General features: G+C 45.8%; 2 protein-coding genes across 2 annotated transcripts in view; one reads left to right on the forward strand and one right to left on the reverse strand.

Annotated features, from left to right (window-relative positions):
- Positions 1-15,066, forward strand: part of FAM196A (family with sequence similarity 196 member A) — a 38,804-nt gene extending 23,738 nt beyond the window's left edge. Inside the window, exon 3 of the mRNA XM_003794063.1 lies at positions 14,843-15,066. Coding sequence (XP_003794111.1) covers positions 14,843-15,026 — 184 coding nt within the window. The 3' untranslated portion in view covers positions 15,027-15,066. The remainder of the gene's footprint in view (positions 1-14,842) is intronic.
- The window catches only part of DOCK1 (dedicator of cytokinesis 1), a 455,243-nt gene that overhangs the window by 278,936 nt on the left and 148,785 nt on the right, over positions 1-27,522 (reverse strand). The window contains exons 25-26 of the mRNA XM_012807800.1: positions 26,974-27,101; positions 24,684-24,779 (exon numbers count right to left, since the gene is read on the reverse strand). Coding sequence (XP_012663254.1) covers positions 24,684-24,779; positions 26,974-27,101 — 224 coding nt within the window. The remainder of the gene's footprint in view (positions 1-24,683; positions 24,780-26,973; positions 27,102-27,522) is intronic.

Consider the following 27,522-nt stretch of genomic DNA (forward strand, 5'->3'; position numbering starts at 1 on the left):
TGGTGAGCGGCCCGGCGTGTCCTCAGAGGTCAGTGTTGCTTTGGTGAGCGGCCCGGCGTGTCCTCAGAGGTCAGGGTTACTTTGGTGAGCGGCCCAGCGTGTCCTCAGAGGTCAGTGTTACTTTGGTATACTAAGACAACAAGGCAGAAGGGTGCAAGGACTTCCAGAGAAGGTTCAGAGAATGAGCTTTTGTAGACTAAACCTACTAACACTTTGTGGGTGACTAAAAAGGAACTCATTAAGACATTGTCCAACATAACTAAAATAATTTAAATATATTTAGCTCTTAAGTCCAGAACTAACATACATAAAAAATGATATTAAAAGTAATTTAACAAGTCCACGAAGCACAGGAATTTGTCTCTTCAGGAATTAGTCTGAAGTGGTTACTATTTTGAACTGTCTTAGGCAACATTCTGCATGGATCCCCAATGTCAACCACTGGCCAATTTCCAAAAGGACTGTAAGTGTCCGGGCACCACAGGAATTGGCTAAAATTCAGGGAGACTGGCAGAATGAGTGACTGAAGCATTGTGACCCCTTTGGTTATCTCGTATGAGCTGGGAAGAGGCGTGTTGACTGGTAGTCACTGAAGACACGACTGCTCATGCTGGCGATTTGACGGCACACATCTTCAAACACCAAATAGAGACAGGCCCCCTGCACACTCACAGGCCCTCCAGTCAACCCTGAATGAATTCGAGAAGCATCTGAGAGAGATGCTACTAGAGAAAAAGTGGACATCTAGACCACTCTTGCAAGAAAATCCTTTAAAAGCCCCCGCCCCCTCACAGTCATAACAACAATAAAAAATTCCCACGAGCCCCAAACTCCTGCTGTAGACAGAAGTTACTCAGAAAGGCTCAGTGGGCAGGTCCCAGAACATTCTGTAGATAAATATTTCTGCTGGACTCTCACTGCCCCCTGGAGCCTTCCAACAAATATTCAAAGAAAGACTTGTTTTTTACCACCCAGTTGAACATAGGCAGCTCAGCGAGCTCTGTTTCCCAAATTTCCTGTCACTTTATAAGGGAAATAACCAAGTTTAACAGTTGCTGTTACAATGGTTATTGATACTGAATAAGTTTTCTGAGGTCTGCAGAAACAGGTGATAAAGGGAGTAAAAGCTCATCCATTAATTAAAAAACCAGTCAACAAGGAGTTCATAAAAAGTGAAGTGTACCTAACTTAAACTTATGTTACTTTATTTTTTTTATTTTTTATTTTTGGCCGGGGCTGGGTTTGAACCCACCACCTCCGGCATATGGGGCGGGCGCCTTACTCCTTTGAGCCACAGGCGCTGCCCATTAAACATGTTACTTTAATTTGAATCTCATACATTGAACTCTTGTGTTTAAATTATTTTCAAGCTAGGCCAGTCTCTTGAGGTTAGGCCCAGATGTCGTCTTTGAACATAGGCACCTTTGCTACACAGGTCCAAGTTCTATTCCGTGAAACAGACCAGCTTTCCTTTCTTTAAGGTGGAGTGGAGTCTTGTGATAGAATCTAATTTCAGAATCCTTCTGGATACATAGTTCATTTGCCTCAGCCTCTTTAACATTCAATATTTTGCAGTACCCTACTCTCGCCAAAGCATCTAACTCACAAAAATAACAATTCTCTCTTGCCTCATTAGTTTACGCACACTCAATATTTAAATCATCTCAGTAGCAAGTAGGAATGGTATAAACAGGTTCAGGAAGGGCCCAGCATCCCTGTGGGAAGCAGGCAGAGTCAGAGGCCAGCAGAGAGAGGACTGTTGGGAGCCCCTGGCCTTATGGGGCCTCACTCACGTCCTGGAAGGAGAGGCTAGTGGTGGTCAACCCAGCATGTCAGTTCGGACAACCCATAATCCTGTCTAAATACCAACGACTTATCTCCAGAAGGAAGAGAAAACGTCACTGGCTCCCAGAAGACTCCATCTACTGAATTCTGCTCTGGTGGCTGAGGGCTGTTGAGACACCAGGAATGGTAACTTCCCTCAGGGTCCCTGTTCACCAAAAGAAAGAGGAGTGTGGAGCCAGGGGGAACAGAGCCGGAGTATCGCTCAGCCTGCCATAATGCCCTGTGATTCAACCCCCAAATGTCAACTGCTTTTTTAAGAACAAACGTTTCTTTGGGATAAAAGCATTCAGAACTGAAAACTCATTCAAAAGTCCTTGGGCAGGAGGAATCCCGTGCTCAGGTGCCCCTGCAGCAGTGCCCGTGGGTGGCCACAGCATCTCCAAAATACAGACCCAGAGCGAGCCACAGGGAGTTTCCAACTGTCTAAGACTTTGTAAGTCCATTTATTGTCCTGACCATGACACCTGCAAACAAGTCCTCTTTCAATTCCTGCATATAACTCTACAGAGATAGGACCCCAGCAGACAGAGAAAGCTGGAGCTCAAGGCCACGGTCCTTGTGGTTGGTTCAAAGCCAGGCAATTCAGAACAAGCTCCAAGAGCACAGGGAACTCCTGCGAGTTCAGGCACCGCCATCTCTACTCCCTTCTCTATCCTCCCCATGAGATACCTGGAGCCCCTAGGATTGAGATTAGAGGAGTTTCAAAATCTTAAAATGCCCCACAACTGTGCTAGTCCCAGAGGCTTGAGAACTCTAGGGGCCATCCCAGCTGCCAGTGTCCACATGTTGCAATTTGTTACACCCTGCTTGCTGGAGGGCAGAGTGCCCTAGAGGTCAATGAATTTGACCCGGCCTGTCCTGCACACAAACACTGCTTTTCACTGACAACTCAATTAACTCTGTCTGAGCAGCATGGCTAGGCACCTTTCCAGCAACACTTGGCCCAGGGAGATGAAAAGGGTCGGGTGTTCGGGACCTGCCTGCCTGTGGTTTTGTCAACACAGTCCTATAATAAATGTGCACCTTTGTCATGGGTGGTGGTACATACTTCTCTGCAAAAAAAAAAAAATTCTGTCATGGAAATATAAAGGACTTAAATAAACATCAAAAGGATAAAAGGTCTTGAAGCAATTTCAGGAAAAATGCTACCGGTTCCACAAGTTAAGGGTTGGAAATACCAGCCTGGCAAAGCCTTCTCCTTAGATACTCCACATCTGGGAGGTCAGGGCTGAGCTTCCACCTGATCTTGGGCAGGGTGTCATCCAACATCTAAATCTTACAGGTTTGCATTAAAGGATCAAGAAGGTTCCTCCTAGCTCTGAAAGCCCAAGGGCCAGTTTTTGTTTTTGAGACAGTGTCACTTTGTCGTCCTTGGTAGAGTACCGTGGCGTCCTAGCTCAGAGCAATCTCAAACTCTTGGGCTCAAGTGATCCTCTTGCCTCAATTTATCTATTTTTAGTAGAGATGGGGTCTTGCTCTTGCTCAGACTGGTCTTGAACTGAGCTCAGACAATATACGTGCCTTGGCCTCCTAAAGTGCTAGGATTACAGGTGTGAGCCACCGTGCCTGGCCTCCAAGGGCCAGTCTTTACAATTATGAAAAGAAATGGATCTGACACCTCCCACTGAGACTGAGCATGGTGGTAAAAGCGTGGACAGTCACAGCATTTCTCGGCAAAACCCCCCTCTCCTTGGCAAGTCAATTTATGTAAACTTGAACACAGTTTTTCAACAGAGAATTGACTATCCTGCTGATACCCCAAGTAACAGAGTGACAGTTTAGATAACTGGAAATTTTAAGATGCTTGACATACTTACATTTTTTTCTAAGATGACAGCCCTTTGATTTTAATCTGGACCAGTTGTGATATTCTAATTAAAGACCAGCTCAGCATGAAAGAAGATTAAAAGAGATTCAAGTTTCAGTTTCTTTAGTAAAACTTTTCTAGCTTATCTTCCATGTTTCTTGTCAAAATACACTGTAATTATTTCAGAAAATGTTTTAAGGATAAATTACTAATATAATCCTTGCTCATAAGCAGTTGAAGTCTTTTGTATCCATCCTGTTTCATCCTTTCGTCAGACTAGTCTGATGAGTCACGCTGTGGATGACTCACCTTGTATTCAGATTTTGTTTCAGAAAGGAACAATGAAACATACCCCGGCAAATCCATTTTTTCTTTCTTTCACTGAAATGGTTAATTTGTGAAATAATACTGCAACAGACGGCCTAAATTCTAAATTGTACAGTTGGTATGAAAATAATATGTGCCAACCTCAATTCAAAGGCTTTTGGGGAGGGAAGCCAAACTTGGAAAATAACAGCAATGCTGACTCAGATTAATTAAATAGTATCTTCACCAGGATCCAAAATCCTGTAAAGTGTTAGAACTCCAACGTTAGGTATGTGACCTTAGGGACTGCCTGTCTCTGACAAAACCACAGGCAGGCAGCTCTCGAACACGCCACCCATTCCTCTGTCACCAAGGCCACCTATTTCTGTGGAAATTCTGTGTAATTCTGTGGATCAGTGGTGGGCTCAGAACTGACTGGATGGGGACGCCATGGGTCTGCCTGTCACGTTTCCAACAACACAGAGGGAAGGGGCTGTGGGATGCCCTGTTGTCCACACTGAACCTCATCATTTGCTATAATACCGTGTTTCCCCAAAAATAAGACACTGTCTTATATTTATTTTTTCTCAAGAAGACACACTAGGGCTTATTTTCAGGGGATGGCTTCCTCTCCCACCAAAATGCATGGCGTGGTTATGCAGATATGCTGCATAGCCACGCCCATCACTAGGTCTTCTTATCAGGGTAGGGCTTATATGTAACAAATGCATAGAAATCCTGCTAGGGCTTATTTTGGGGGTAGGTCTTATTTTCTGGGAAACACGGTAGAGTCAAGCATATACAGAATTCCAAACTGCCATTTTGATAAACTGCCTGAGCCCTTCCCAGTTTGGGAGCCTAGATGCGCTGATTCAACAAGCATTTGTTCAAGGGACTCCTAGAAGACAGGTGCGGCACAAGGCACTGGGGGGTGGGCAGGAGTGTGGAACCAACAGAAGACGAGTCCATGCGGCCTCCTGCCCTAACACCCTGCAGTGAGGACAGCACAGAGCTGAGCCCAAAGGGAGCCCCCTACACGGAAGGTTCACAAGGGGTGAGAGGCAGGCGAGGCAGTGCGGCTGGTGGACCCTTCTGCCTGGCAGAGCAGACTCCAGGGAAACGGGATGACCAATGGAGGGTGTTAGGGAAGATGGAGGTTCATCTCCAGAGAGCCCTCCAGGCCAGAAAGAGAGAGACAGCTGGCACGAATGCGGGGAGGAGGAGCCCGAACATCCCCATGGACGGACAGGGATGCTGCACCGCCCCTCAGCACCCATCCTTCTAGCAGCTGGGGAATGTTCCAGTAGAACAGAATCTGACTGCTTCTCAAGCAGGAAGCTCCTAATTTATGCAAGTTCTTTCCCCAGTTGACAATAGAATTTCGGGAGAGATAAGGAAAATACCTTAATATGAAGTTGAACGAGGAATTTATCAAAGCAGTGGGTTGCATTTTCACAAATCTTCTTGCATAACTGCGTCACCAATGAGAGCACAAAAATGAAGCCTACGAAGACTCCAGGTAAAACCACATACACGGATACTTCACCGATTCTGAGGGTGCTGAAGACTGGGAGCTGGCCAGGGCAGGGCGCAGCCCAGACCAGCCAGCAGAGCCCACAGGCTTCTGACTGAAGTTCTGTTGTTAACCGAGGTGACTGCATTTGTGCACAGACATGGTGCCAGTCTGGCCTGTCCAGAGCCCATGTGTCAGAGTCTTTGCAGTCTCTGTGGTTCCGTGATTATGTCTTCTTGGAAGCACCCTCTCGGGGCCTGCTCTGGTCACCACCTTGGGCTAGTTACATTCTTTTACGACATGAACTGGGGAGGGGGGAGCAATTAGCCTTTTGACTAATGTTTAGAGTTTTGTCCTAGTATTTGCACTGAGTGACAGAGTGGGAAGATGATGACAAAAAGAAATCCCTGGACACATTACTATGGTGCAAGAAAATATACTTTTAATAAGGTAAATTAAAAGTCAGGAAAAAAAGAATGATTTTGACAGACCTCAAAATTCTAGAAAAATTCCCAAAGCTAATAATCCAAGTGTTTTTTTACTCTACTATTCAAATTCTACAAATATTATTTATTTCCCCTATACATAAGGATTTAGGTTTTATTTATTTTTTAGGAACTTTTAGAAACCCTAGTTCTCTTATGTAGATGCAGTAAAACTGACTATAGCTGTAAAACTGAAAACTGATTACTCATCTCCACATATTATTTATAAAGCAATCAGATACAATGTATTCAGCAGAGAAAGGCCAATTATACCAATAGCCATCACCTTTGGTTATGCCCTAAGGTAAAAGTTAAAGAGGCATTTACTGATGCTTAAAACAGCATAACGGAGTTACACTGTTAGATTCATGGGAAGAGTCTTCTAGGGACTAAATACAGGATTTAGTCCTTGCCACAATGCCCGGAGCAAGGCCGCATGAAATTCCACAGGGAATACTGTGATTAGAGATTGCAGTGGCTGCCGAGGGCATCCGCAGGTGCTTCCGCGCAGTCATCATAAGCGAACCCTGTCATCTCTAAAGATGACATCACAGAGGTCCACAGGGAGCCTAGGGTTCAGACAGGTCACTAGCGGCACCACAGGACATGCTCAAGATGTTAATGCTTTTCTGTGTGTGAGGATGTGGGTGACTCTCAGCTGAGGACAGAAAGGGAGTTCCTTACTGCACTGCATCTAGCAACCAGAGCCCTGGGCTCGTGGCCCAGGGAGGGAGGGTGGCTTTGCAGCCTTGGCTCCAGCACTGAGCAAACCAGGGACTCACTGACCTCTCTGGACAGAACCATGCCTATCTGCAAAATGAGACAGGCAGGAGAGGTGTGAGCTCAGATCACAGCCAGCCCCTGACCTGGTGGGCCACCCCAGCACCCAAGGCACCCTCTGCAACCAGCTTTGGACAAAGAGAGTTCCCAACTGCCTCCTCTTCACTGCAGATATAACACAGTTTCTCCCCAAAGATGGAAAACTCCATGCTTTTCGTTGAGGTCAGGGACAAGGGTGCATTATCAGGCTATATTAATAAATGTTTTCTTCTTTCTAATTACCACGTATGATTGTAATGGCTTCCTAGGAGGCTAATATAAGATATGCTTAATACACACATATGGTCTCCTTCCTACTGGAGGGATTCTGCTGGCCAGAGGTTGTAAGAATGACTTGAGTTGTACTTCCCCATGGCACAACTTTATGGGATGCCACAACTGGGTCCCCCAATCACTGAGCACCTAACCTGCCCTCAGACTTGGGCATACAGGTAAGGTCGGAGCCCCAGAGCAGTGTCTGTGCTCCAGAGAGAACTGCAGGTTAAGAGGGACACCAGGATGGAGCTTTAATCAAGCAAGATCTCCAATATAGGGAGGTGCCTCTGGCTCAGTGAGTAGGGCGCCAGCCCCATATACCAAGGGTGGCGGGTTCAAACCCAGCCTGGGCCAAACTGCAACAAAAAAAAGCCAGGCGTTGTGGCAGGTGCCTGTAGTCCCAGCTACTCAGGAGGCTGAGGCAGAAGAATCGCCTAAGCCCAGAAGTTGGAGGTTGCTGTGAGCTGTGACTCCATTGCACTCTACCAAGGGTGATAAAGTGAGACTCTGTCTCTACAAAAAACAAAAAGATCTCCAATATAGTCAGGAAAAACACCCAGGATGCAAAATCAAAAAGGTCACTGAATATGACTTTGGGTACTTCATGATGTAATTTATAATGAGCATATCTGGCTAATGCTTTAAAAAAAACTATAATCATAATTTCCTTCATAGCATATCAGAAAAAGGGGATAGATATTGTAGGTCAAGTACCAATATAATTAATTAGCCATCTCTTTCTGGTATTTTAAACCTTACTGTGATACTGTGAATATTGATTCTACTCCCACTATGTGGAATAGTGGTAAAGGAAGGATACACATTTATTGCAAATTATTTCTATGTTTAAACTGTTAACAAGCTAGTAATTACAAATGACTAGTATTTTATTTGAATGGGATTGATATACAGTAGAACCTCCATAGCAGACCACCTTCCTACACTGACCACCGCCTTGAGTTGACCTAATTTTCATAGACTGGACGTGCACCACATGTACAGGTCAGGACAGCAGGCCTAGTTCCCTATGTTAACCACCTCCATATGTTGACTGGTTGTTACAGTCCCTTGGTTGGTCAACTTACAGAGGTTCTATATAAAATAGGCATATGACATATGCCTATTATAATATGTAATATATAACAAATTATAGATGTAGGACAAATAGAATTATATAAATAGAATAAATTTTAAATGAAAACAGTAAATAGGGCAGCAGAATTTGCTGAGATTACAAGGGAGGGGATTTGGTTCCGTTCACGAGTTTGTTTCAATTCAGCAAACAGAGGTCGTGTTGGGAGACGGAACTGTTCTAAGGGCCCCGCAGACAAAGGATGAATTAAAACAGGGACTGACCCTCAGTGAGTTCACGGATCTGAGAAAAGCAAGCGGGCCCCGTCTGAGACACTGCAGTGACCATCTGCGGAGGGCTCTGCTGGGGGCAGTTCATCCTGGGCCTGTGTGGGTGTGACTGGAGGCGCAGATGGACATGGAGGTTCTAGAAAACCCGCAGAGGGAAGAGATGACGTGTGACCCAGGTTGGAGGGATGAGCAGGAACTGGACGAGGAGCTTGCCAGTTCTCCTCAGGTGACTTTGGTGACTGGACAGTGGTAGAAAAGAAAGAATGAAAGAGACTTAGATGTTTCAGCAGCCAAAGAGGAGAATGCTGAGGTTCCTGACAAGGGCAGTGGAGGTGGCGGAGGAGGACGGACACGGGGCATTGTGCTGAGGGCAAATCCACTTGGCCCAGCAATGGAGAGACAGCAGGGGACACGGGGAGTCTGATGCCAGCATCTGTAGTGTGTCCAGCCGGACGAATCTGGCTGCCGGCTGTGCCTGAAAGGACAGAGCAGCCATCTGGGGGAAAGACACGGCCTTGGACATGCTGGATTCACGGGTCCCTCAGACGATCACAAGGAGGTATGTTCAGAAGAGAGTGATGGCTGTTTGGGGTCCTAGTTCTTTCGCTGCCTGGAGAGATGGCTGGGTCACATATGTAAACTGAGTCTCCGAGAGAAGGAACTTGCCTAGATTCACCCAGCATAGAAGGGAGAGCCAGGCCTGGGACCTAGACACTAACTTTCGGCTTCCCGGGACAGTGCTGGTGATGCTCATAGCAGAGCCGGCCGGGCTGCAGCCAGACTGACATGATGTCTGCTTTGAGGAAACCCCAAAGGATGGTGCTTTCAGGAAGTGGTTTGTCTACCCAAGGCCACACAGCAAGAACCCTCTCATACTGCGATGTCTTCCTGGTGCTGTGCTTCACAGCATGAGTGGCATTTCCTGGGCCCCCCATGGGAAGGGGCTCATCTCAGAGGTCATTTCACAGCCGTGGAAGCTCAGGTCTCCTGGGTGAGCTGATGCAGCCGCAGTGACAGAGCACGCATCAGCACGAGCCACAGTGAGCACTGGGGGCTTTGAGATTTAATGGCCAGAGAATTAAAAGTCAAGGCCTCTGGTCTCCTGTCCAGTGAGTCCCCCAGTGAGCAGCACCATGGAGGGCACAGAAATCAATGGTTTGGGGTTTCCTTCCACTCCAGAACATAAGCAAGCACTTGGGAGCCAAAGGCATCTGCTTTTAACTCTCTACGGCTACACACAGTGAAACAGATGAAGGAAGAAAGGGACTTTTAAAAACAGATTCCTTTTAACTTGAGGAGTCAGCGACAGCTTGCAAAAAAAAAAAAAAAACTGTGGCAGGGCCTGAGTATTTATAGGAGCATGTGACAAACACTATAAACTGGAGAAGCCAGAAGGACGCAGCTCTGCAGTCACACAGAGCGAGGGAGACGTGTTACTACAAAGCCTGGCACCGTCTCCGCCAGGAAGAGCGAGCCTGGGCGCGGCTGACCCAGCAGCCGGAGATTTAGGGCAGATTTTTATTTCCTTGGAAATGTACAAAATCATCATGTTGAAAGAAAGTCCACATCCTTAAGACTTTTTAAGGTAAAAAGACTAATGGAAGAATTTAAATCGACCTGCAGTGGCTTCCACCACGTGCCAGGATGAGCTGCGGAGTACCCACTCGCCACACGGTGACAGGGCACGGGGCTCTTCACTCGGGAGCTTTTTTGGATGGTCCCCTTGTTGGAGGGAGAATGGCGATGCAGGTAGGGAAAGGAGGTAAATAACAACAGCTCCCCTAACTCTGTCCTGCAAACACCCCCAACAGTCTGCAGCCTGCATGTGACTCAAGCATTTAAAAGTAGAGCACACCTTGTACAGGTGAGGCTGACCCAACTCCAGCCCTATCAGGCTCATGCTTTGAATCTCAAGAGTCAGGACTTTCCCCAGGTTGCTTAAGCATTCAGTGTGACATGCACGTCCTCACCAGCACACCAGATCCCTTAGGCAGGAAGCAGGCAGGACCCGCAGCAGCCTCCTGCTGCTGGGCAGCTGGGCAGTGAGGCCCAGGGGACTGCAGGGAGCTGTGCAGAGCCCCAGCCCAGCCCTAAGGGACCGTGAGCCCAAGCTTCTGTGCTGGTACCACTCTGGAAGGCAGTCCACACAATGTGGTTTGGAGGCGTGTGACTTTGATGGTACCAAGAAGCAACATTGCCTGGAAAACAAAGGTCAGGCTAGGGCCCAGGCCCAGGCCCAGGCCCCCTCTGGCTAGCATGAAAAATGAACAGGGAATAAAATAACACTCTAGGTTCCTCCACACATAGCAACAGGAGCAGTTGGCTACTCACAAGGACCCTACCTATCCGTCCAAGACCTCACTGCAGAATCCTAGAAAAAAGGGCACTAGGGGAGGTTGGGACAGGGAGCTGAGCTCCAAAAAGATGTGGGCATGTGGTTGGCAGAGTGAGTTTTAAAATCTTCGATTAAGATCTGATGGAATGGAACCAGGCCAGACTCTATCTGGAGTGGTTCCAGCAACACTGCCTCCAGGGGCAGACCTCTTTGTCTGTGGCGAGAAGGGGATCTCAGTGTAGGAGGAGAGAGGGCAGGCAATGACCGTGTTATTGGCCAAAACAAGGCAGTGCTGGGCAGCTGGGACCGAGCCGAGGCAGGATCTGTCTTCTCAGGCTCTGTTCTTATTCATTAATTCTGGCAATATTATTTAGGCAACCACCATGACTCAGGCCCTGATGTCGTTGCTGGGGACAGAGATGGGATGATGTCATGGCACCTGCACTTGGGAAGATGGAGGCAAAAGTAATAAGGAAACAAACATAACAGTTCATGGTCGGCACAGAGAAGGCACTGAGGATGGGTAATAGGCGATCTTTTGGAAGGCCGTCCAGCAAAAAGAGGTTATTTGTACCCAAAGAACAGCAAGACAAGGAGCACCCAGCCCTGCCATGAGCTAGGAGAGATGTTTCAGGCTGGGGGCAAAGTCATAGCCATGAACAAGGCAGCAAGGGACAAAGATGTGGCACCAGGAGTGGGGACCACCCACTCCACACATCTGCAGGGTGGCAGGCAGGGGAAGGCCAAAGCCAGTGCCATCACCATCCAGCAGGCAGGCCTCCCTGGCCCTCGTCTGGACAGCTTGCTATCTCAAACACGGAAGGAGGTCTGCATACGGGGAGTGACCGTGCCTTAGAATGCCCCGGCAGCTCTTGTGCCAGTCCTCTCCTACCCAGGATAGCACTGCTGCTTTCTTCTGGCCATTTGGCTGTAGACCAAAGGGACCTTTGCTCTCTGTCAGCCTGAGTTGGCCAGAATAAGAGCCTTCTGCTACTGCCCTGTCCAGCCACCTGTCTGCTGCAAACTCAGACCAGGTATGTTCCTTCTCCAACAAGAACCATCTCCAGCAGAAAGCATACAGGATGGACATCATTCTCGCCGACTAGTTCTCATTCCTGCCGACTAGCTCGTGCATGCCCCTCCAGAAACGACCTGAAGGATGGACATCTCTCATTCCCGCCGACTAGCTTTTGCACGCCCCTCCACACACAACCTGGCTCATGCACCCGCACCACCACCCCCATGGCGGATGCTCTGTACCTGGCATGTTACAGATTGGGGTGGGTGGGAGTGGGGGTGGTGCTCACAGCTGCCTCACCAGCTCCCTCCTCTCCCTGCCAGCATTTCCCGCTGGGTCCTCCCAGGTCACACTCACCTGCTCCTGGATGTACTTCCCAGAGCATGGTGATCAGAACGTGCCAGCAGGAATCAACGCAGCAGATAAAGTCGAGTATTTTGTTAACAAGAACTCAGATTAGATTACCTGTGATTACATGTTTCCTCGGTGTGATAAATTGGTTAATAACAGGATTCCCAGTGTAGTAGTTAATGGGAATCCAATAATTACAGGTAGCCAGAACTATACCGTTAAGCACAGGAAATGCTAGCACCTGCCCTCAGCCCTAATAACTCACAGCCTACCTGGGACAATCAAAGTGGTGGGTTATGACCGAGAACACACACTCACTGAATCTAACACACCACACAGTTGCAGACTCAACTGAAAAGCTCATTTTCCTTGTTAAATGTCCCAGATGAAGAATTCTCTAACAGATACCTTTATTAGTTACCTTTTGTTTCCGTTATGAAATTAGTAATCAATAGATAACAGGAAAACATAACATTTGAATTGCATCTTATAGTTTAGGAAGCGAACTTTCAAGGACTTTTTTTGGGGGGAGGGCAGAGTGAGAGATCCTTTCCATGATTCAGTAAGACAGGACAGGAATGATCATGCCCCTTGAAGTGAAGGAAACCCCTACTCCCATCAGGTGGAAGACGCAGGCTGGAAACCCTGGGTTCCTTCCACTACGGCAAAGCACAGAACTCAGGCGCGAATTTCATGACAGAAACACATCCTTAGATGTCCACTTTCCACAGCTGTCCCTAAGAGGAACTGTGTCCCTCCATCTTTACATTCTGGAGCGAAATTTGATTTTATTCTACTTCCTATAAATTTCAGCGTAACTCAAAGAGGCCTTTTGAAAATGGGAAGAAAGAATAACTCTAATTTTAGGAGCAGGGGTACTAGCCATAAACTTTCCAGACCATTCTTCTTTTTCAATTTTTAATATTATAGTCTTTGACAAGAAAAAATGGAATGGTGGATTTAAACAGAAAATCATCCATTAGATGGCTCTTGAACTTGTTTTAAAACTCCAGATAATAGAGCTTTGCTATTTTGTCTTCCTAAAATGTCAAAATTTGGCTAGGATTAACAGCTCTCTCAATCAATAGGATTTCGTGTTTGTAAATGGTTTACAGCTCCAGTGGATATAAAATGTTAGGAACTCAGGCTCTCCCATCACCACTGAGCCCTGACTGAAATCTACTGACATTTACATCCAGCGTCCAGACCAGACAGAGGGGGAGGACAGAGCAGCATCCTCCCGGGGCTGGCCTAGACCCAGGGCACTGGCAGGGGTGGGTGTGCAGGAAAGGGGGCGAAGCATATGCATGCCGAGATCTTCATGAAAAACAACATGTAGCCGGGAACTGTTATCCAAATGCCATGGGGACCTGTGAGGAGGAATAGAGAGGGAACATGGTCCTTTCCAAAGCCATGCAGGGCAGGGAGGACTCTGGGCCAGCTGATGGCCTTCCTCAGAACAATTCTGTAAGAACATGTACTTTACAAAACCATCTTTAATCTCATCTTTCCAACACAACGTTATCATGACTGGTCAGTGTCCTTCCACAAGTCTACATGTTTGCACACTATGCCTTGAACTTTAATTATAACGAAAGTGATTACAATTTAGTGCCGTTTTATTGTTTTATTCTTATTTTATTTTCTCATGGAGAAACTGGCGTTGACTTGGTGAACACACTATTTCCCCAGCGTCAGGCACGATGACACGAGTCTTTAAGATGAGTAAGATTTTGCAAGATAGCATAAACCAAAGTTGTTTCCTATCACGAGTGATTCATGTGAAGTAAACACATTTGTCTGATCTTGTGACACGGTGCACAGAACAGAGCTTGCGTACCCCTGGGAGGTCTGTACTGACATGACCTCAGCCCACTCACACTTGGGTTTCACATTCTTACTCCACGAAGCTCATGTAAACAGTCTATGAACAGTGAAGTTACTCACATTCCACACTTTTCAGTTCAACAAATATATTATATGCTTTAATACCAACTATGTACTTTATCAAAACTTTAAAGGTTCACCCATGGAAGCATATACGTATTTTCCAAAGAAAATGAGCCTGTTTTAAATAGTTCACAGAGACGTAGAGCTCAAACATACAATAGCCAATTGCTTATTACTATATCATAAAAATTACATTATTTAAAAAAACTACATGAACAGATTAATAAATTATGGTATATGTACACCATGTAATATTATGCAGCCTTAACGAAAGATGGAGACTTTACCTCTTACATGTTTACATGGATGGAGCTAGAACATACTCTTCTTAGCAAAGTATCTCAAGAATGGAAGAAAAAGTATCCAATGTACTCAGCCCTACTATAAAACCAACTTACAGCTTTCTAATGAAAGCTATAACCCAAGAAGAAGGGGAAAGGGAGGGGGGAGGATGGGTTAAGGGAGGGTAATTGGTAGGACCACACCTACGGCACATCTTACAAGGGTACATGTGAAATTAAGTGTAGAATATAAATGTCTTAACACAATGACTAAGAAAATGCTGAGAAGGCTATGTTAACCAGTTTGGTAAAAATATTTCAAATTGTATATAAAGCCAGCACATTGTACCCCATGTTTGCATTAATGTACACAGCTATGATTTAATAAAAAAAAAAATACACGTGATTATGTCATTATATTTTGCTGTCATTAAGGGGGCATCTTCCTACGGTGAAGGTGGAACACTAAATTCTGCACTATCTTTTCTTTCCAGTGTGGAGCTGGACTTCAAGCAGCAAGAAGACAAACTCCAGCCAGTTCTGAGGAAACTCCACCCCATTGAGGAAACTCAGGTTGCACCCTCGCCTTACTCTCAGGAGACGTACTCCTCCACTCCCAAGCAAAAATCCAAAACGGAATCCAAAAAGCATGGAAGATGGAAACTCTGGTTCCTTTAAAACTCATGGTGTTTGGAGTCTCAAGGCCTCTTTAAAACCCACTGGAGTTAAAAGTCAATCCTCTTCCAAAATGAATAGGATTGGGGGAACTAGAGTGCCGGCCTGGGCACCACCCTCTTCTCGCCCTGCGTACCAAAAAGGCCTTTGTACCAACAGACAATTAGCAGAAGCAAGGTATTCGGGGTCACTCCTTGCCGGCTGCTCTCTGCCGCTCACTGATGTGGGATGTACAATCTGAAGTGAAACTTTCCTAGTCAAAGATGATAAGTAAAAATTCTATTCCCTCCCCCCTCCCCGATCTGCAACCGTGTATCAGCCTGCGAAATGGCAGGCTGTCACTCTGTACACAGCTAAAACTCATAATTATTTTCAAGCCTTTATTTTTTTTTTAAATGAGAAGAAACAGCAAGCCTTATGTTTGCAAAGGACCTCATTTTTATGTTTCATTTTGCAAATAAGCGGGGGGGGGCGAGTGCAATTTTCAGCACATCAAATTCCGGAGAAAGCACAATTTTTTCAAGTGGTCGGTGACCATGAATAATCTCTAAAATGTGACTATATGTATATTTGCCTTCACGTGCTGTAGCGCTAAGCTGAGTGACCACATCTCGGTGTCACATTGACACTTCACACTTGGCATCCTCTTCATCTCCAGACTTAGAACATGTTTACCGCTCCTTTTCCATCTGGCCAGCAGCCAGGAGTCCCCCAAAGTCAGGAGATGCCTTTAATTACTGCAAGTTGACAGGGTCAGAGCTACTGAACAGTAAGCTTTCCTAGATCATGTTTTTTAATCTTTGGGTGCCCAAAGGCCAAATGATAAATTCTGGCAAGAATTTGAAAACACGGATGGATAAGACCGTCACCAATAAATCACAGGCGTCCTGTGCCGTGGCGGAAAGTGTGGTTGTGGCTCACGCCTCTGAGGCCGTGTTCACACTGTCAGCACAGCCAGATGTTTCCTGCACGTGTGTCTGCTTTGCCACAGCAGCAGAAGACCTGACCATCTCAAAGAGAAACAGCGTGTTTAGTTTAGCTGCTACCATCGGACAAACCCAATGTCGCCTACATTTAACCTACTAGTAAGTTGTACTAAAAACGACATACTTAGGGGAAAGCTGTGAATCAGATGTTTTTAGGTATTTTTTAAATCAGTCCTAACATGTAGAGTTCTCTCTCGATGACACGTTGCCATGTAAATCTTAGTTCCTTTATTTTTTCACTCATTTCTTTGCACCTTTGCCAGTATCTTTTTATAGAATCTCAGTTCCCTCGTCTGTGAGTGACTTTGTCTATCGACTTTTTGCTTCTCACCATAGGAAATAGGGATCTCATTTTGCATTTTTTTGTACAACTTAAATTTTGAACAGTTTGTGGACGTGTAAGAAACCCTAGTCTTCAAGTTTCTGTCCTGCAGTCTCCTACCAAATCAAGTGCTGACCTGTGCCCCTCACGGATGACATGCCAAACGCACAGCGGCTGGCCTTGGTGAAAGGGTTTCAACCTGCTTGTTCTGACTGGAGCTACTTCTTGCGACCCATGTCCCACCTGACTCGACAGCAAACCCATGTTGGTTCTAAGTGTTTGGATCCTACAAGGAGCTAGTGATCGGTAGTCAGATCTGGACGTGACCAGAGGTGGAAGAGTATAACCCGTAGACACTCTGGGGGTGGCTCAATAATGCAGATGTACGCTTTAATTCCAAACTCGCACACACACGCACCTATCTTTTGCAGAAACACTATATGAGGATTCAAATCCCTGAGTATCAGTAAAGAGAATTAAGAAATATTTTTGTGCAAGAACTAAGCAAGTTGATCCTGCACCAGGAAGGAAGTGCAATTGTTTCACGTAGACTCGAAATTTAAAAATGTGTTTCATGTTTTTATACTGTTTTTAACTGAAGTTATAAAAATGTCTGCAACATGTTCTCTCTCCTTATGTTTTAAGAAACCCAGCTATCTCAGTGAATTGAAATAAGGGTGTTAGCACTGTTCTAATCAGTACTATCAATCTGTCTAAACAAGAGGACATCCTAATACACAAAATAATGTCACTGTTTCAAACCAGTCTAGACAAAAAAAATCCTTTTAATTTGCAGAGTCAAAAATGAATCTCTGAAGATAAGCTAATTCCTCCTTAAAAATAAAAGTATCTTCAAAAATAGAGAAAAAAATATTTTCAGAATCATTTCATAGTTTGATTGTAATTGTTTCACTAATAGACGGTGATTCTTCTCTTGGAAAGATTCAAGTAAAAACTTTGATACAAAACCAAGGTAAAACATAACAGTGTTCCCTCATGTAGATGTACGCGTGGCATTACGTATAGAGATTAAATTATTATACTTGTCATTAAGTTCTTTATTAATTTTTAAATAAAAAATCAAAGATGACATTGTATGCAGCTACTTGAACTTATTTCTTGTCTTTAATGAATTGGGAAAATAAAAGGAATCTAAGAAAACAGTAAGGGAAGAAGGGGCAGAAACACATTCCAGCAGGTCTGTATAAGACAAAACCACCCTGTGCCGGGCACCGCCCCCCAGGCTGGCCCGGCCTGGCCTGAGGAGGGACTGAAATGCCTGCCCAGACACATGCCCGCCACAGGCTTTGGCTGCCAGAACTCCAGGGTACACAGGGCATCACAGCAGGATGGGTCTGACTGAAGTGTATTCTTAACCTCAGAGGAGATGACCAACCGTGTCCAGTGCTGCCAAGCAGATCCTCCATGGGCCGGCAGAGGTGCTGCTCTCAGCGCTCCCATGGGGCAGGTGCCCAGCCCCAGACACCTTCTCTTCTCCTCCCAGTGGGAGACAGGCACCCTGCTGGGCTGTGCACCGCCCCTCCTACTCAGGCCAGCCTAACATCACCCCCATCCCCACAGGTAGCTAATAGTGGCCTCCCCAGGACAGTCTGCAGGAGGCCACTACCCCCTCCCCGATGTCTACAACAGCAGAGTCAACATGTCAAGAGTGAGGGTGCCGTACACTTGGAGGTGAGGCTCCTGTGACCCTCACAAGTTCATCAGGGGGACGAAAGGGACAAACAGGAGGGACCTGTGCAAAAAGAGAAGGAAGCCTGAGACAGGACCTCCTGGAGCGGGTGTGGGGAGGGCTCAAGGCTTACTCTGTGACCATTTCTGAGCCACCTACTAAAGCTGCCTCAAAGTCCTGTCCCATAGACACCAAGACACCATGAAGGGCATCCTGGGCACTCGACAAGTATGTGAGTCACCTGCTGCTTCAACCTCAGACCCACCACCACCTCCAGCAGTAGGAGCAGGGAGGAACTCTGCCAGGGGAAAACCCTGCTACCGCAGAAAGGGCCTCAGCAGAAACACTTCCCACATATGCTGCACGGCTGCAGGTATCACCTGCCACGGGGTCAGAGAGTGGCTGAACCAGTAGGTGCGGCCACCGTCACAGACCACAGCTCAGCATCAGGCTAACACACTCCGGTCTTCAAACAGCATCAAGAAAGATGCCTTGCAAGACCACTTTCCTCGGTGGATCATGGTGGGCATGTCCTAACTGCCATACCATGGCTAATTAAAACTCAGAAAACACACCATCAAATAAATGTGTTTTGGTTTTTTGCCTCTCGTAGAAGAGAGGATGGACAGGAACAAGAAACAGGCCATGCACTTTTGCATTTCATGCTGTTTGTAACAGCGATGGCTTGTTTACAGAACCTACCACTGGCAGGTCAATTCTTTGGGAGCATTTTTGTCAACAAATAAAATTGACTTGATTACTAATCAGGGCAGTTTCATGGGTTCAGGGTCACCTAAAGATCACAGTAGCTGCTTTCCACGCCGTCACATCTTCTTTGATCTATGAAAATTGTACCAGGAGCACATTTGGCATGTGCAAATCGGGCAGGCAATTTACTTACCAGAAGTAAACAGCAATCTGATCCAAAGATCAGAAATGACCAGAGTAAACTGATCACGCTGTAATGCGGGAGCATAGGTTTTGGCCAATGACAAGGTCACGTGAGACAACATAGTACTTTTTAAGTAGCCCAATTGTTAACTCAAGACACCTGTGCTGTTTGCTATGCGAATACAAAAAACCAGCACAATTTTGCCCATTTGATGATGGGGTTTTTCTTTCCACAGCAGTAAACCCACAGTTACTGAGTAACCCTGAAAAAACACAGGAATATAAGAAGAAAGGAAAAATTTCGTAGCAACACCAAATAAAAAGGGAACCTACAGAGTCATCATGGCTCACACACAACACGTGTTAAAATGCTTTTCAGAAAGCAAGTAGGTTTATTAGCACACAGAACAATTAGAGATATTTTTTATGATCTCTGTATACAAAAGGCACATATCTGTCTGAAACAGTCATAGCATGTTGTTTTTCTTTTCCAAAAGAAGATTAACAAATAGTGGTCTTTAAAAATACAATCATCCTTAACCTTCGTTAGCGTAAACATCTCAAAAGGAATACTGATATGGGGATAAAACATTTTTGTTTTTTGAAAATATTTGGTTATGAGTCTTGATAAAAAAGGCACTATTCGCTGGGAAACCAATTCTATTACACTGTTTTCCAAATGAAGGAGCATGTCAGGTCCTCATAAATCACCCAGGCCCAAAGAAAGCCCTGGATCTTCACTAACAGCAAATTCCCCACCAATGATGCTGTTGTCACGATGAAACACAGTCCCCGTCTCAGCAATGTCCCCCCACAATTGGTGTTCAGAGTGGAAACCAACAAACTCCCATCATTTGAGTCTAGTGAGTCAAGCTGCACCAGTGATCACAAGAATAAATGGAGAATCCAGGCAGCATTCTCCCCTTCCCTAAGCCCCCCTCTTTGAATTTTGCAGGGGAACCTTTCCTTAGAAGCAGCTTACATATTCATTTTAGTGAATGAGTAATTTCCAGGCTTCTGATGTGTATCCAGGCCATAGAAAAATCTTTAAAAGTCCTTCTCACTCGATTACATTTTTAAAGGACCCATTAACAGAATGTAAATCTGATCATTTGAAAGAAGCAACAGCAGCTGATATCATAGCAGAAGAAACATTGCTAAATGCTACTCATTCCGTCAGCTCTCATCCGCTCTGTAACAAGTGCTCGCTCCGGGAAAGACGCACAGACATGTGAGGGTACCAGCTCAGCCACGGAGGCCTCCGCACACAGGACCACCTCACCCCACGGCAGCCACCTGCCCAGAACCACAGGTGATGAAAAGAACGCTGCTTAATGCTGAGGGCCTACAAAGCCTTCCACAAAGGAAGGCAAAAATAAAATCTGAAGCTTGACTTAACATAAAACTAAGTATTTCACTCATTATTCTACAGCATCAGACTACACTGGTATAAACATAACGGGACCTTCTAATTCGTTGACAAAGTTACTGCAAAGCTTCTGTTTCAGGGCCCCTGTTCTATGGCCACACAATCTAAACTCTACAATGGCCAAATGGAGTTCTGGTATTGGGTTGGGTGGCGGGGGGGGGGGAGTGGGCTTTAGAAAGTATAAGACTTAGATCATGGCCCTTTACTATCATATACACAAGTAAGTTCCAAATGCCCATTTCAAATATACTCAGTGGAAATGAATGGCAGACAGCTGAGTTTATACAAAATATCCCAATACAGATCAGCAAAGCCCTACACTGTGCATGCCCACTTACCCAATCACGTGTGAAGTTTCCCCGGTCTCTGTTCACATACCTGACAGGGGAAATCCCCCAGGCCAGGGCAGCTTCCCCAATCAACGCCCTACTTCCATGGGATGAGAAGTCACCTCTAGAAACACCATGGAACCGTAAACCTTCCTTCATTATGTGAAGGACATCAATTCAAGGGTTCCTTTTACTCACTTTAATTTTTTAAAATCCATTTTCAGAGATTACTTAGAATTTTTAAGCTGATTTATAGTTACATCACTTCTACTATATTTATGCAAAACTGAGTAACACATAAAGATTGAAATCTCCTTGATGGAATGGGATGGTATAGCTTACCCCAAATAGATCTATGAACTATTTTCTATTCTTTTCCACTCTGGAAGGTGCTGATTAAGTTTTAGGTTCACCTTGTCAGGGCTACTTTTTTTCTCGATATTCCCTCTAATCCAAATTCACAAATCAACTACAGTGACATTAAAAAGTTAATGCATAAATCTACATCGGAAGCAAACTGATAGAGCAAGTTTAGGCGTCCGAGCAGGGCAGCACCCCACCCAGAGCTGGGATTCACGGTTGCTGCAGGATGGGAAGAGACTTCTAAACAACCGGGATTTAATGCTGAATACCATTCTTGAAGAGATCGGGATGTCACTGCCACCCCTTACAGAATTAGAGCTTATTTAAAATATTTATTCCTTAGAGATTCCTTTCATGACAGCATGGTTTTACAAAAAAAGAAATTCAAAGGAATTTCTGGACATTAAGGACAGTAACTCCTACAGGTTCTTTAGAACACATGGTTTCTTCCAGGCTCTTTGGGAAATGGGCCTCCAAGTCAGGGCCTGGCCCCTCCACCTCAGGAAATCCTAGAGTTTGGGCCCATGGGAAGACTGAAAGTTGAAAAGAGGAAGATGCTTATTTGCTGGAGAGCTGTCTCCAGAGCTGAGATAGAGATCTGAGAGCAACTCATAGTCCTCTCTCTCCATGCCTCCCAAAACAGGTCACCGCCATCAGCACGACACACATCAGGCTACAGGACAGACTGGGAACAAGTCTGTGCTCGGGGCTGGTGGCAGCAATTCAGAGTGGGGTATCGAGCAGGCACTGTCTGCAGCTACATGTGCAGGATGCAGGTGAGGATTAAACAAGCTACTTCCTGTTAGTTACAGGTGCCTGCTGTGTAATACGAGCTCCCGTTATCGCCACCACGTCATCATTACGCCTGAGAGAGGGAAGGGGTCTGACGACAGGGTCTGAGAGGAGATGCCCGCGGAATCCACCTGACCCTCTGATTAAGCTGTGAGCACATCTCAGCACTTCTCCATATGCCAAGGTACCGTCCAGACTATGGGCTTCCCCTCTGCCCACCTCTCCCCAGTTTAACTGCTGGCCAGTGGACTATAAATCATGTAAACTCACACAGTAGCATAAAGACAGGACTAACTCAAGATAGAACTGTGACCCCATACTTGGACACAACACCAGGCCCCCTAATGTGAGATATAACCATGTCCCTCTAAGGAGAGACAGGACCATTCCCGCCCTAACCTGAGACAGGACCATGCCCCCCTAACTAAGCCAGGACCATTCCCTCCTAACTGAGACGGGACCATTCCTCCCTAACTGAGACAGGACCATTCCCCCCTAACTGAGACAGGACCATTCCCCCCTAACTGAGACAGGACCATTCCCCCCTAACTGAGACAGGACCATTCCCCCCTAACTGAGACAGGACAATTCCCCCCTAACTGAGACAGGACCATTCCTCCCTAACTGAGACAGGACCATGCCCCCTTAACCTGAGACACAAGTGTCTCCACATCTGCCATCTCCCTCACCTGCCCACCAGGCAGGCCATTTCCAGAATGTCCATCACTTACTGTTAACTCCTTCAGTGTCATCACGTCACACCCAGTCTACCAAATCCAACCCATTGCAAGAAGGATCTTAGCAGAAGGACAGGATGTTTGATTCATCTTGAAGCCACACCCCACTCCTTCTAGCTTAAGGCCCTTCCTGGTCCCACCCCAGGGAGTGTGCAAGTGCACCCATGTTATGACCCCAGGGAGACAGGAACACCAGGCCTCTGGAGGGTGTCTAGAGTCACCCCAACTCCCGTTCTATGGGGCTCATTGTGCACTCCACATAAGGCATGTAAAGGTATCTCTGGATTACGGAGAAGTCGGAATAAAGAACATGAAGATGAGTGTTATGTTTACATGCTAATGTGAAATCTACAGCAAATAAAGCCAATTCACGTGGAAACATCTCACTTTCTAATTCACGCATGTTACAATCGAAGTTCAGTGAGCTCCACTTTAGAAAGGAGCATCTAAACAAAGCGTGCGGAGCTGAGCCACGGACTATTTTACTGCACAGACGCTTACTAAGGCAGGCTTAGTATCCTTCTACGCTGCTCACCTGTGATTCACCCAAAACTGTGTCCTCTATGTGCTACCAGCCGCAAAAAAGGAACATTCTTGTTTTGTTCCAAGGAGGCAGCCTCTACCTTCCTGCCTCCTCCACAGACACGGAGAGAGAAGTAAGGTCACACTCCAGGAAGACCAACATGCCTCATCTATTTGCCGGGGAAAACTCTGAATAGACTTTTATTATTTGATTAGAGAAGTTATCTTTTTGTCTGCACTGCTGATTGAAATGCAAGCTAATACGTCCGCTTTTTAGAGAATATTTAGAGAATATAAAAGTAGACCTACTGTTCAACCCTGCAATTCCTCTACTAGGTATATACCCAGATGATCAAAAATCATTTTACAACAAAGACATTTGCACTAGGAATGTTTATTGCAGCCCAATTCATAATTGTCAAGTCATGGAAGCAATCCCCATGCCCATCAACCCATGAATGGATTAACAAATTGTGATATGTGTGTATGTGTGTGTATCGTGGAATACTATGCAGCCATAAAAAAGATGGCGACGTTACATCTTTTACGTTTATCTGGATGGAGCTGGAACATATCCTTTTCAGTAAAGTATCTCAAGAATGGAAGAAAAAGTATTCAATGTACTCAATACTATTATGAAATCAATATATAATCACCTACACATTCATAGGAATGATAAAATACAACTATAGTCCAGAAAGAGAAGGCCAAGAGGAGGAAGGGTATTCACTGGGACCTCACCTAATGTGCACGATGCAAGGGTACACGTCAAAACTACTAAGAGTAGAGTATAAATGTCTTAACACAACCAATAAGTGAGTGAGGTGAAGGTTAAGTTAACCAGTTTGATATAAGCATTCCAAATTGTATACCAAGTCAATCAGCACACTGTACCCCATAAATGCATTAACGTACACAGTAATGATTTAATACATAAAAAAGTTCTCTTTTCTTGAAAAGCCATTCACCAAGGTTAATTAAATAACATATGCTAAAAATTTAAAAACTTAAATGGAAATTACACGTGGATCTTTTGCCTAAGAAAACAAATGTTATAATGGGCATGAGGTAGGGAGCAGAAAACTCTGGGGGAAAGCATCAGGATGTGAAAGTGAAAGGCTGTCTACATTACTGGTAAAGCATTTGTGAACAACTAATAGTTTTCTGTGCCTACCTGCCCCATTTAAGGCCCAGGCCTAAAATACATTAGAGCCCGATAATAAAAAACAGCCAAGTTGGGGGCCTTCATTACTTTCTTAAGGTCCCTCATCAAATTTTATTAATGGCACCTTAAATACAAATATAGGGGAATAAAAACCTGCCGTAACAACGCAGACTTAGGAGAAAATACCTTTTGCTAGAAGTAATGAGAAAACCAGAATCCAATACTCCTGTCTCTGTAATACTGGTTTGCCTGCACTACAGTGTTGGCTCTCGGAAAATGAAGACCTTCTCTGTGTGCTGACTGCTCATTGCCTTGCAATAAAATACACTTATTTTCAAACAGCATTTGGAAAAAGGGCAGATAGATTTTAGGAACATTCCTGGGAAAGATGTTCTCAGCCCAGGTCATCCGAGCATACGCCACTTAGCACTTACGATGAGCTCAGAATCCCGCCCCATAGAGATGACCGTCCGGTTCACCGTCCGGAGAAGCTTCTCCATGATTATCTGGACGTGCCTCGGAGTCGGCCCCTGAAGAAGGACACACCAGTGAGAACCCACACCAAGGAGAAGCATTAATATGCAAGCCCCAGTCGCTGTCACGGAATCCATTTACCCTGTAAAGAGTAAATCAATTACGACCCTTAACAAGATGAAAAATGGCCCTTGTCAAAGGCAAAAGCCTTCACAAAGAAAACTCAAGGCATTTTATTAATGATAGTCCATTAATGATAATTTGTAATATATATAATCATAGTAATTTAATTTAGGCAAACCCTTAAAAATAAAAGCAAATCTGTTTAAACAATATAATGTTTATGATCCCTGATTAGTCCACCAATTAGCGTTGTAAAGAATCTTGGCCATCTGTAAATTCAAGGCAGGCAGATAACGATCCCAGGCGGCTGGCATGTCAGATCTTAGTAACCTAAATGGTCACAGAATACGATGTGTATGACAGGCAAGGTGGCTTACGCCTGTAATCCCAACACTCTGGGAGGCAAAGGCAGGAGGATCACTTGAGCTCAGGAGTTCAAGACCAGCCTAAGCAAGAGCAAGAACCTGTCTCTACTAAAAATAGAAAAACTAGTTCAGCATGGTGGCAGGTGCCTGTAGTTCCAGCTACAGGCCTCTTGGGAGGCTGAGGCAAGAGGATTGCTTGAACCCAGCAGTTCAAGTTTGCTATGAGTTAGGCTAACACCAGAGCACTTTAGCCTGAGCAACAGAGCAAGACTCTGTCTCAAACAAATGAACAAAAAATATGATGTTCAAATAGCACTCACCAAACTGCCTCAAATTCACACTGCCATTGCCTTTTCTATCAGTAAAAATATAGTCTTTTATTTAGTGCAGGATGGGATTGTAAGCCTGATTAAATGTGTCCGTTAGGCCCTTTCCTAGGGTGAGCGCCTCCTCCCTGAGGCCTGGCCATACAACCACTTTACCACCAAGTCCTCTGCAGAGACCAGGGAAGGGCCTGGAATGGGACCGAGGAGGCTGACTTCTGGGTGAAGCCTTCCAAAACCTTTCCAAAGGCAAAGCCCTGAGGGAGCTGATGAAAGAATCACCAGCACCATGAACAAATTTAATCTGATCTCCTCCTTCCAAAGTACTAACAGACATGGGGAGAATGAGCCAGTGCTGGCCAGGAGTGGGCTACCAGGTTGTACAGACACTCACCAGGAAGGCGTCTCGAGTCATGCAGGAGAGAGCTAAGGACAAGGCTTGTCTATGTGAAAATCCTGGCCCCTCTGGCACAAGGCCCTGTTTTCACCTGACTTCTGGAGCGCTGATGAGGTCCCAGGTGTGTGCACACAGGTGCAAAAACATATATGGCTCGGCAGGGTGGGAGGCACAGCATGAATTTTCCATGTGTGCTTGCACCCACTTCTGATGTTTAAAATACCTGGTGGATTGATCACCTAATTTAGATGAGCAAAAGCCAACACCGGGTTGGGTGAAGGAGGGTGAAGGAGAACAAGGCGAGCATCAAGGTGCTGAGTATTTACCTGCAGGGAGAGGGCAGGGAGCTGCTCTTCTCGCTGTGACGCTCGAGACACCACCAGCTTTCTTAAAACTACTCTGTGCTTGTATGATTGTAATAAAAATAAGAATTGAAAAAGAAAGAATGCAGGCTAATTAGCCAACTCCTAACAGCACAGCCTTTCTATCTGATTTTAAGGATTGAAATCTAAGTCTTGGGAGGCATTCTGCAGAAAATCCAGGAAATAAAAGACTGCAACACAGAAGGATAAACATATAAACACTATAATGTAATAATCATCCTAGACACACAAAGAAAAATATTTTCTTTTGTTTTTGTTTGAGACAGAGTCTCACTATGTTGTCCATGGTAGACTGCCGTGGTGTAACAGCTCGCAGCAACCTCAAACTCTTAGGCTTAAGTGATTCTCTTGCCTCAGCCTCCCAAGTTGCTGGGACTACAGGTGCCTGGCACAACGCCCAGCTATTTTTGTTGTTGTTGTCATTACTGTTTAGCAGGCCTGGGCTGGATTTGAACCCAGCAGCTCTGCTGCATGTGGCCAGCACCCTAACCATTGAGCATGGGTATTGGGCCCAAATAAAAATAATTTAAGGGTACATCTCTACAGGGAGAAAGAGGGAGGCAAAACTATACAATTAAGGCCTTTCCTTCTTGACCAAGTGAAGTGTAACATTGTACCGTGAGGCAGGACAAGCTTCTGGGCATGGAGCCGTCACTCACCACATCCTTCCTGTACAGCACCTCCAGGATGTTACTGAGCAGCTGGCAGCAGGCCTCCAGGTCCTCCTGCCGCTCCAGGTGGTACTTGAGCTGGTCTGTCATCATGGGGAGCAAGATCTCTCTGCAGTCTGCAGGGACACGGGGGAGAGTCAGTAGGAGACCCCCCCAATGCAGGGACATGGGGGGAAGTCAGGGGGAGACCCCCCAATGCAGGGACATGGGGGACAGTCAGGGGGAGACCCCTCAATGCAGGGACACAGGGGACAATCAGGGGGAGACTCCCCAATGCAGGGACACAGGGGACAGTCAGGGGGAGACCTCCAATGTAGGGACATGGGGGACAGTTGGGGGAGACCCCCCTAATGCATGGACACAGGGGACAGTCAGGGGGAGACCCCCCAATGCATGGACACAGGGGACAGTCAGGGGGAGACCCCCCAATGCAGGGACATGGGGGACAGTCGGAGGAGACCCCCCAATGCAGGGACATGGGGGACAGTCGGAGGAGACCCCCCAATACAGGGACACGGGGGACAGTCATGGGGGAGA

The sequence above is a fragment of the Otolemur garnettii genome, unplaced genomic scaffold (assembly GCF_000181295.1).
Source record: "Otolemur garnettii isolate 467f Iridium unplaced genomic scaffold, OtoGar3 scaffold00075, whole genome shotgun sequence".
NCBI lineage: Eukaryota > Metazoa > Chordata > Mammalia > Primates > Galagidae > Otolemur > Otolemur garnettii.